The sequence below is a fragment of the Melozone crissalis genome, unplaced genomic scaffold (assembly GCF_028551555.1).
Source record: "Melozone crissalis strain CALT ecotype California unplaced genomic scaffold, PUWL_Pcris_2 ptg000090l_1, whole genome shotgun sequence".
Lineage (NCBI taxonomy): Eukaryota > Metazoa > Chordata > Aves > Passeriformes > Passerellidae > Melozone > Melozone crissalis.
Genome location: NW_026535867.1, coordinates 239,357 through 249,875, shown reverse-complemented (window position 1 = coordinate 249,875; position 10,519 = coordinate 239,357). Strand labels below are relative to the sequence as shown.

At 40.5% G+C, this 10,519-nt stretch overlaps 1 protein-coding gene across 2 annotated transcripts in view; it reads right to left on the bottom strand.

Annotated features, from left to right (window-relative positions):
• Positions 1–4,801: 4,801 nt before the first annotated feature.
• Positions 4,802–10,519, bottom strand: part of PKNOX1 (PBX/knotted 1 homeobox 1) — a 37,527-nt gene continuing 31,809 nt past the window's right edge. For both annotated transcript variants that reach the window (XM_054291265.1, XM_054291266.1), the window contains exons 10-12: positions 9,762–9,838; positions 8,068–8,240; positions 4,802–6,470 (exon numbers count right to left, since the gene is read on the bottom strand). In XM_054291265.1, coding sequence (XP_054147240.1) covers positions 6,259–6,470; positions 8,068–8,240; positions 9,762–9,838 — 462 coding nt within the window. In that variant the 3' untranslated portion in view covers positions 4,802–6,258. The remainder of the gene's footprint in view (positions 6,471–8,067; positions 8,241–9,761; positions 9,839–10,519) is intronic.

Here is a 10,519-nt window from a genome sequence, read left to right as displayed (position 1 = left end):
TCTCTCAGGGGAATTTGAAACCATCCAACTAAAAATACTCAATATGGGACCTCATTTTGTTGGCATAATCATATAATCACAGAATGGTTTGGGTCGGAAGGGACCTTAATCCAATTCCAAGTTCCCTGACATGGGGAGGGCCATCTTCCACCACCCCAAGCTGCTCCAAGCCCAAAGTCCAACCTGGCCTTGGACACTTCCAGGGGCACCCATAGCTGCTCTGGGCACCCTGTGCCAGGGCCTGCCCACCCTCCCAGGGAAGAATCTTTTCTAGGATCCAATCTAACCTTACTCCCTCTCAGTCTGAAGCCATTCCCCTTTGTACTTTACAGGTGGGGGATTTTTTTTTTGTTAGGTTGTTTATTCATTTCAGATTAAGGAAAAAATTGCTGCCTGGCAGCAGTGGAGTTAAAATTATTTCCAGGAGTTATTGGCACTACTCTCAGACACCCCTCTAATGCCAGACAAGGAAATGATAAATACTCCTTTGTCTAGAGCACAAACTACTTGTCTATCCACAGATTAACCCTCTAACCACAAAACATCATCCAAAATCTGCTCTCTTCCCTTCTGTAGGCACTTGTGGGTGTCACCATGCCAGATGCTGGGGAAGAGACAGCAGGAATAAATAATGCTCCAGCAGGAATAAATAATGCTCGAGTACTCAACAAAAGTAAATCCAGGACTACCTACATCTGATTTAATCTCTGCTGAGCAGGACTTGCTGGATATGAAATGAGTTTGAGATTCTTAGTTGAGAAGATTCTTGTAACAAAGGAGCTGCTCATTTCCTGAAGATTTCTCATTTGGTAGAACATTTGGTAATTTTAGATGTGTGTTACAATCTGGCTAAACAAGTTAACACATGGAATTTGCAGAGAGGAAGTGTTTTCAAATAAATCACTACCATATATGCTTGGAACCATTACTTGGAGTTTGATGTCCATGCCATTTTAATTGATAATTTTGAAACAACAACAAAAAGAAAAGCCCACCCAAAGTCACAAACATTGTGGACTATTTACCTGCTAATTCTTTCTTTCATCCAAGCTGCTCCTGCATTACAAAAGTGTAATAAAAATCCCCACACTGGTAAGAACTAGTAAACATTTTTCTTCATTTGCATAAACAAGAAACCCCAAACAAATACAAGGGCCAAGGACTTCTCCTGGCCAAGAACTGGTTAAATAGTTTGAAACTATGCTCAAGATTTCCTGAAAACATATTTGTCTTTCAGCCAAACAATACTGTTAAAGCAATGTAAATGCTTTGCTTCCAAAATGTGCTTTTTCTGTTCACAGAGAGCAGCAGTGTAAAAATAAATCATCCATGAAGCATATTCTCATTTTTAATTTCATCCCTTGATAGATCAGTTGCTGCAAAATCCCTTAACAACCAAAGAGAGAAAAGTTAGAGGGTTCACATTTTAAAGATTGTCAATTTTACAGACCCAGTGCTGCAATCCTTGGGCAGGGCATGGGCAGCTTCTGTCACCACCTGAAACATTGGATTTTATTAACACCAACTCTGAGTCCTTATGTGTCTACAAGGTTGGAAAGGAATTTTCCTGCCTTCTCACACCTTGCTTTTCTCTGGCAAAACCAACAGTGATCACTCAGCAGGTCCTAAAGAACTAAGTCACAGAAAAGGAATGGATTTTGTATTTCCAGGTGACAGGTACGAACAAATTACCTGATTTGGGCAATCACCAAAAAAACACATCAGTGCCAATTTCACTGCACTTTGCACTGGACCAGCAGGTTCCTGTAGGACTTGAAAATTAAACAGCCCAGAAGGTCTCTGAAGGAGTTAAGCATGCCAAGGGCAGGGAAGGGGGGAAGGAATCCATGCTGAATTTGGCAAAATGAAGCTGCTTTTGTCCTCAGCAGAGGGAAGAGCAAAGTACATCCAGCTGCTGGTTGGGTGGTTTGCACACCGCCGTCATACGTGCATGTTCATGGATCTGCTGTCTTCAGGAGGTGGTGAGAGCTTGAATTTATTATTAGGAAACCAAAACATTTCACTCAATTGTTTAACATGCGAGATTTTCATGAGGGAACGAAGGTTAGTTACATTTCCAACAGGATTTCAAAACTACATTTCGCCTGTTCAGCTCTAAGCCAAATGTAAGGCTGAAAGGTTGAAGAGACTAATCAAAGGAACAGAAGGCAGAAAGACAATAACAATACAGTACCTAAAGATGGGTAATTCACACATTTTTGACATTTGTGTCTTGCATAGACAAATACTTATTCGTTTTTTTTCTCCCAAGATGACGACTCAGCTTCAGAAAACAAAATGTTAAATCAACTTTAATTACAATTAAATGCATGTGTTCCAATTTTTCAACAACCAGGGTGTTGTGGATTTTTGTTTAAGTGCAACTATCATCCCTTGGAAAGGCTTTGTTTTATCCCATGGGCTGCCAAGTTCCTGAAGTCAGGGAGGTGGACTTGTGATTCTTCCAGAAACAAATCCATGGATTATTTCACTCTGAGGGGGAAGGGACCCACAAGGAGTCCAGCCCCCAGGGAATGGCCCAGTTGGGGATCAGAGCTGTGCCCTGGTGTCACTGGCACCAATCTCTGACCAACTGAGCCAAGCTCAGGCCAGGAGCTGGGCTTTGAGCCATGTGTGCTCCTATTCCACTCCAATATCCATGGACCTAAAGCTACTTTGGAAGCACAGGAATTGGGAACTGCAATTCCTCACTCAGCTCTGCCTCCTGGCTGCATCTTGAACATCAAAAAAAGATTTATTTGTTGCACCCCAGGTCACTACAAAATCCTGCCCTGCCAAGCCCTTCATCCATGCCCAGGTTTCCATGGAAAAGACCCAGGTGTGCAGGCAAGGAGAGCTCTCCAAATATTCCTGACAGAGAGCAGGTACCAGGAGAAGGCAAATGAGCCTGACATGGATCCAGTGGAGCTTCCCTGAGGTCAGCAGGACTCCACTGAGACACAAAATCCAGATGGAGAAAACCTTGAGCAGAGCCAGAGCTGATTCTGAGCATTTTCTGACGTGATTATTTCTTTGTAACAGACATTCAGAAACTTCTCCTGATCGTTTTGGAATTGATTTGCTGAACTGCAATGTGTCCAAAGTTAACAAAAAACAACAGAAAATTGCCTTGCCTGTTCCAGGAATATTGAAAAAAATTGGACTGAGAACCCTGTTTTGGGTTAGAGTGAAAAAAATATAAAAATTAAAAGTTTCAATAATTGTGTTTGCAGAAGAATCACATTGATTCAAAAACCAAATTAGTTCCATTGCATATGAATATGACTTCAACTGGGGGCAGGGGGAATTATACACAGACTCAAAGTCAGATCCCCTGTAAAGACTTTTTAACTAATGTAAACATGTACCTTTCCTGAATGGTGATGCTTTGCTGAAACCAGCAATCCTTTCTACACAGAAGAAAAAAAAAAACAACAAAAAAACCAAAGTATTGTTTTTCCTTCTTTTGTTTTGTTGTTTTGTTTCCTACTTGTTTTTCCTTCTTTTAAATTATGAAAAGAACAAGCACTTCCCTGCAGTTCACACCCACTACAGAATTCTCACTGAACTGAAAGAAAATATTTGAGTTTCACATGTTAAGCAATACTTTTACACTGGTGAAGCCTTTTCAGTTTTAGGAATTCAAGTCTCTATATTTTTTAATGTTTCTAATCTGACAGTGAAACTATTCCATATTCCCCTTTCACAGTAAACTCTGTCAACTTCAGTCTCCAGGAGTTGATAAAGTAGCTGAAGGCAAAGTCATGTTTTGGAAGAATAGAACTTCTGCTGCATGTAAGGTGGGGGGAGTAATAATTTAAAATAAAATTTTAAAAAACTAGCTAGAAAATGGCTTCTTTCTGAAAAATAAACTTTCAGAAGTTTGCAAACCCTGAGGCCTGGTTGTTTCCAATAAAAACCCCAAACAAACCAACAAATATTATCTGCTATTGAATGGAGATGGTGGGGGTAATGGAGCACTCTTGGAGTTAAAAACAACTAAAAACAAAAATACAGAATCTGAGTTCCAGTAATCTGAGCTATCTTTTGTAGGGGCTGAATGCTTCCAAAGGAACAGGATCTGTACATGGTTTATCTTTTACAGTGTTTTGGGGTCAAACTGGATTTGACAGCAGCCTTTGAGATAGCCATGCTATGTCAAAGCCTACCTAATTCATCTCCCATTATTCATTTCCTGTGCTGTTTATCCAACATGGCACATGAGTGGCAAAGCAGAGAAATCAGAAGAAAATAAATTCTTAGAAATCACCAATCCAGTGGAGCAGATCATGACAGCCCTTGAACTAAGGAAGATCTTCAGCCAGGACCCAGTGAGAGCCAGAGCAGAAACACCTCTTGTGTTGAGTAAAAACCATTTAAAATAATAACTCCCAGTCACTGAGAACTCCTGTTATTCTCCATGTGTGTGTGGCAATGCCACTGAAATTTCCTCCTGAAGCTTTTCTTCCTACCAACTCAGCCTTGCCTTGGAAGAGAACCTGCCATGAGCAGCCTCCAGCCACCTCAGCATGTCCAGCAGCACAATCCTTCATCCTCCTGGAACCAAGGGGACCTCAGCAAGTGCCTGAGTGCTCTGAGAAGCAGAAATTAAGTATTTAATAAATATCTGCATCTGCCAAAGGGCTTTGTTCAAATACAGTGTCTGAAGATTCTAAAGGTGACCACCTTTCTCCCTGTCATGTTAGAAACACACCCAGATTTGGTGAAAATCAGAAGGAAATTCTGGCTTTGATCTAAGCCAACACTGTGACAAATGGACAGGGACAAAAGAGGGTGTTGATCATAGCATGAGGCTCTTGAGTCTCTTATTTGTACTCAACAATGGGAAATACAAAGTTCCAAAAGCAAATGTTCATGGATAGACAATCACAGACTTCAAACTTTAGGAAAATGAAAGAAATGAACTGTTACCACAACAAAAAAAAATTCCCAAAACAAAACCAAACCAAAACCCAGCTGTTTTTATCACCAGCTCTTCGTTTTTTAAATGACACACAAGGATTTCCTACTCTAACAAAGCCTGCTGTATATTCTGGTAGTAAACTTCAGATCTGGAGAAATTTTATATAAATCCATGTTATATTTTTCTTTTTGTATTAGGGGAAAATATTTCAAATGCAATAAAATAGCAGAATTCATGACTGTATAGTAGGCAACTTTTCATTTTTTTTAGATTCAGTTGTACAAACTATAAACTGTTAAATTTCTCTAATAATTGGAAAAGCTGTGGGTATTTGAACTTACCTGAATATTCATTTAGCAAATATTTTCAGATACAAGTCTAGATACAGAGTTATGCAATTTGAGTATTAGTTTACACATAATATAAATCAATGTTTGACAATATCAAAATCCCATCAAACAGTGGGCCCTTCTTATGCTATTATCAAATATAGTATATCACTGTGGGATAGCTGAGAATCATAGAATGCTACTGTAGGCTTGTTTATTAAATTGGGTCAATTTTCAGACCTTCCAAATAGGAATACTAAACATTTATTTTTCCCCTCTGGAAATTATTTTTTTTCCTCCTGCTTAATACAGTTGTCATCCCAATTTCTAGTGAATTTATAAAAATATTTTTTTTTTATCCAATAACCCCAGCAAGGTAAAAATAGGAGTTTTTATAGCAAATGATAAACAGGCTCACGGACTATGAGAGAAACTAAACTTATTTAAATTGCCATACATTCTCTACTGAATCACACCTCAACAGTTCCTTTTTATGTGTGTTGCTGTCCACCTCAGACTAGCAGTTTTTAAGGTGCAGAAGCATCTTTCAAATATATGCATCTAACTCAATAATCAAGTTTCACACACTAGTGTCACATGCTTTAAATTTACATCACCTGCCCATCAAAAGCTGTGTTAAATAACAGCACTAATTGAAACTGCATAATTCATCAGAAACTGCAGCACTTCCAATTCAGAGAACAAAGGGGTGCTTACGTGGTTCTTTATATTACTAGATATAATTTTCTGAAATAAGGAAAGGAAAAGAAACAAAAAAAAACCCAAAAAAACCAAACCAAAACACATTTGAAAGAAGTTGCTGCACCTGCAAAAACACTCTTTAAGCTTACTATGAAATACAAAAAAGTGCACCCTTCTATATCTACATATAAAACATATTAGAAATAAAACTTGTGTAAAATGTTTGCTGTGCAAACTATAAAAAGTCAGTCAGTCAGTCCGTTCTTTTTCCTAAGTGTTTTTCCCCTCCAGGCTCTCTGGCTCCTACTGCAGGGAGTCGCTGTTGTCCAGGACCAGCCCGCCGATGTTGGCTGTCGAGAGGTCGCCGCCGTCGTCGTCGCCGCTGTCCACGGACTCGTCCTCGCTCTGCCCGGCCATCATCACCTGCTGCACCGCCAGCGTGGCGCCGTCCGAGGACAAGGACTGCAGACTGTCCACGTTCATGTTCACGGGGGCTGTGATGGTCACGACAGCACCTGCAGGAGGCACAACCACAGCGCTTCAGCACCGCTCTGGCCTTCTGTTTGTGGGGCTTTTTGCTAATCAACAGCTACCACAGAACTAGTTATCTTTAATCAACAGCTACCCACCACAGAAACTCAAGGAACTATGCTAAAATAGAAGATAAATTGTTTCTATCCTTTTGCACTAACAGCATTTTTCCCCCACCTCAGAAGGAAAAATTCTCCAGACAGCACAACAGATGTATGTACCCTTCAGGATCTTATTAAAAACTAAGCACCAGAAAACCTGCTGACAGCCCAGCTCAGAAAGCTGATACTCCTCTCATTAGGGTTCACCTAAAGTCTAGCCCCGGCCTAGCCTGCTTTGTTTGGTCTGGTTGTCAAATAGTTAAATGTCGGGAAGTGTCAGAATTAGGTTGGTCAGGAATCTTAAACTTTTTGTTGTGAATCTTAAATCTGTCTTATGGTCATCCACTACAGCAATTCTCTAATCCAGTCATCACAATGACATTTCTGCAAAGTATTCCAGCTTAATTCCTTGCAGAGTATTCCAGCTTAATTCCTTGCAGGAAAAGGGTAGATTCAAGGTTCAAAAGGTTCAGATTCAAGGTAACTTCAATGGATAAAGCTGTTGTCAGATCCAGCAGAGGTTTGTCACAGACATGTTTAATGAAAAATCTTTTCTTTAAGATTTTTTCTTTTTAGAAGCTGAGAAGCTTCAGAAACAAAATGTAAACAATGATTATCTGCTGCTGTGGAATGCAACAGGTGCACCTGTGATTGGTCTCATGGGGTTGTTTCTAATTAATGGCCAATCACAGTCTAACTGTCCAGACTGTCTCAGTCAATCATAAAAGCTGAGTGATTTTGTTATCATTCTTTTTCTATTCTTAGCTAGCTTTCTGATGAAATCTTTTCTTCAATTCTTTTAGTATATTTTTAATATAATATATATAATAAAATAATAAATCAAGCTTTCTGAAACAAAGTCAACATTCTTGTCTCTTCCCTCATCCTGAAACCCCTGTGAACACTGCCACAGTGGCTGAAGGAAAATTTGTTACAAACTGGAAAGAATGAAGCACCAAGCAGCAGGACAGAAAGGATGATCCTGGCATTAAAGCAGTTATTTATCTTGCTTGAAGTAAATCTTTTTGTTTGATCTGACACTGAGGAAGTTACTTCAGTCAAAGTCTGTGGAGGCTCTGTGACATTTTTCTGCCTCTCATTGTGAGGCAGATGTGGAATTGCAGCTGCTCAGCCATGAAGCTGCAGCCCAGTGCTGCTCATCCAACAGGACACTCCTGATGTGCACACAGAGAGAACTCAGCTGTACATCTCAGTTTTACATCTTTTATTCTGTCATTTCATAACTTTTGAAACAAAAGCAAGTTTCTCAACATGAATTCCAATACAATACCCTTGCTTAAACCACAGAAAAGTGTTAAAGAGAGGAAAAAGTGACACATTTCTGTTATGCTTTCCCGGATTAAAACCACGTTTATACTGAAATATCCAGAAGTTTCCCTCCCAGCACAGGCATCAAACCTTCCCTTTCCCTGTCAGAGAGGAATTAATTTATGATCCATGTTCAGGCAGCTCTCCTCACCATCTGACATTGTGAGCTCGTTGGATTGCTGCTGAGCAACTCCTGAGGCAATGGAGTCAGGCCAGAACCTCTGCACTGGTCGGTTCTGGGCTGTTTTCTTCTTTGTTTTTGGAGTTTCAGAACAACTGGAATCCAGCATTGGCTGAAGAATTCGCCTTCTAGCATTGATAAACCTAAAAACAATCGAGGGCAAGGTGAACTTAGGATCAGTTGGCTGTAAATTCTGTCTCTAGCATTCACAAAGTATGCAGCAGGAAAAATAAAATTAGGAATATGAAATCTTCTATCACCTGGGCTTCACATTCTTTTTAAAGTGTAGAACCACTCCTAGAACATCAGCATCCTTCAATTTTGGCAAACCAGCTAAGAAAGCACTCCTAGCATTTTGCACTAACAGCATGTTTCCCCCACCTCAGAAGGAAAAATTCTCCAGACAGCACAACAGATGTATGTACCCTTCAGGATCTTATTAAAAACTAAGCACCAGAAAACCTGCTGACAGCCCAGCTCAGAAAGCTGATACTCCTCTCATTAGGGTTCACCTAAAGTCTAGCCCCTGCCTAGCCTGCTTTGTTTGGTCTGGTTTCATTTACTCCCTTAAGCTTCTGCATTACTTATTTCACAGGCTCCCTGCCTTTCCAAGGGCTCCTGATCCAGGAGATGACAGCAAACACATTTGTCAGGTCTGTCCTGGTTCATTTCAGTTCTCTGATTTTCACTTGCTTACTTTAGCATGGTAACTGCTGCCCTTCCCTTTTCTGCAAGTGAACAAGAGAATATTTAAACTGAATCAACTTCAACATATGAGCTATGGCAGGGAGTTGTGACTGAAGATATCATCTTCAAAAAAATACAAAAAGATACATCCAGGTCCCAAGTTTACCTGCAATGGGAGGAAATCAGGTGCAGCTGGCAGGTTCCTAAGTTGTAACAGAATGCTCTGCAAAGACAGCAGTCAGATCCCAGCACAGAGCTCCATGGCCACATGTCACACAGGCACAGCCACCCTGTTCCACTTTTGGAACCAGTGTTCTGTCACTATCTTGGCTATTTCCCCCCTGGACCCCTCCACAGCCTCACAGCCAGTGTCCTCTTTGAAATCTGAGGCAGATCCCAGTGGGACTTTGCTGCAGCAATTTTAGGAACTGATGCCACAAGGAGAACAGGACATGTGTCAGCACCTTCCCTCCTCTCTTCTGCAGGGCAGGTGTCTTATCTTACACCTCCAGGAAAGACAAGACCTGACAAAACCTGCTGAACCATGAACTGGTGGAGCTGAGGAACTGCCTCTCCATTGAGAGAGAGCATCCTTTGATACAAGAACAGAATCTGCTACCAGTAACTTAAACACCTGCAGCCACCAGGCCACTAAAAATGCCTTTAGACTTCAACTTCTTTACTTGCAGAAGAGAGATGAGAGTACTTCCATTTCTCTCAGCACTGGAACAGAACCCAATTCCTAATGCTGCAATATTTTCTGGAGTCCTTATATAATTTAAATGGCATGAGTATTATTATACCTTATTAAAATAACGTGCTTGTGTGCCAGTGCACAGCTCTTGTATTTCTATACATGTTTTGTAACATATGTAGAATATTTAAGTTGAATTCCAGATGTCCAAGTTATCCTCCTCTCTATTTCTGAGCTGTAAGCACATGGAGACAAGGACAGATATTAAGGGTTTTGTTCTTACCAGTTGTTAACCTGGAGTAGTGTCAGATTTGTTTGTGCTGCAATCTGCTTCTTCTCATCCTCTGTTGGATATGGATGCTACAGAGGCCAGAAAAGCAAACAAAAAAGGCATAAGCTTGTTTTCCATCTCCTCATCAAAAAGAACTCCTTTATTACATCTGATTAAAAAAGGTGGATTAAGGCCACCTGACTCATTAAAACACAAACCTTAGAAAACCTCACAAACTTTTATAGACAAAAATAATTCAACAAAGAGTGCTTCACTACACAAAAACTGATTTTATCCTTGAGAGTGTCTGTGGCACCATGAAGCAGTTGCTGCTGTGTAATTCAGAAGAAAAAGCTTCTCATGGCTGACAGTCTTTATTAAAGAGCGTGATCCCTGGGCAGCACAGCATGTGAGCAGCTCTGATTAGTTCTGCTGGCCAGGGCAGTGTCATATGAGAGAAGTGAGGAGCACTCAGTTAAAAAAAGGAGCACTGGAGTTAAATAAAGCTGCTCTAAGCAGATGAGGACAGGGCACGTAACACAAGAAGTGCACACGCAGCTTCCCTGGATCAGTTCTCTGCTGCAAACCAGTTGTAAAAGGCAAAATATCAATCAAGTCAGCATTGAAACAGCCTGGGAGCCATTTATCCTTTCAGAGTATTCATGCAAAGGGAGGACAATTGAAAGCACAAGCAGATAGTGACATGCTTGGTACACATGAAAGAACTGTAAAGGAGATAAAGACAGAAAATGTGAAATACCCCTAAAACA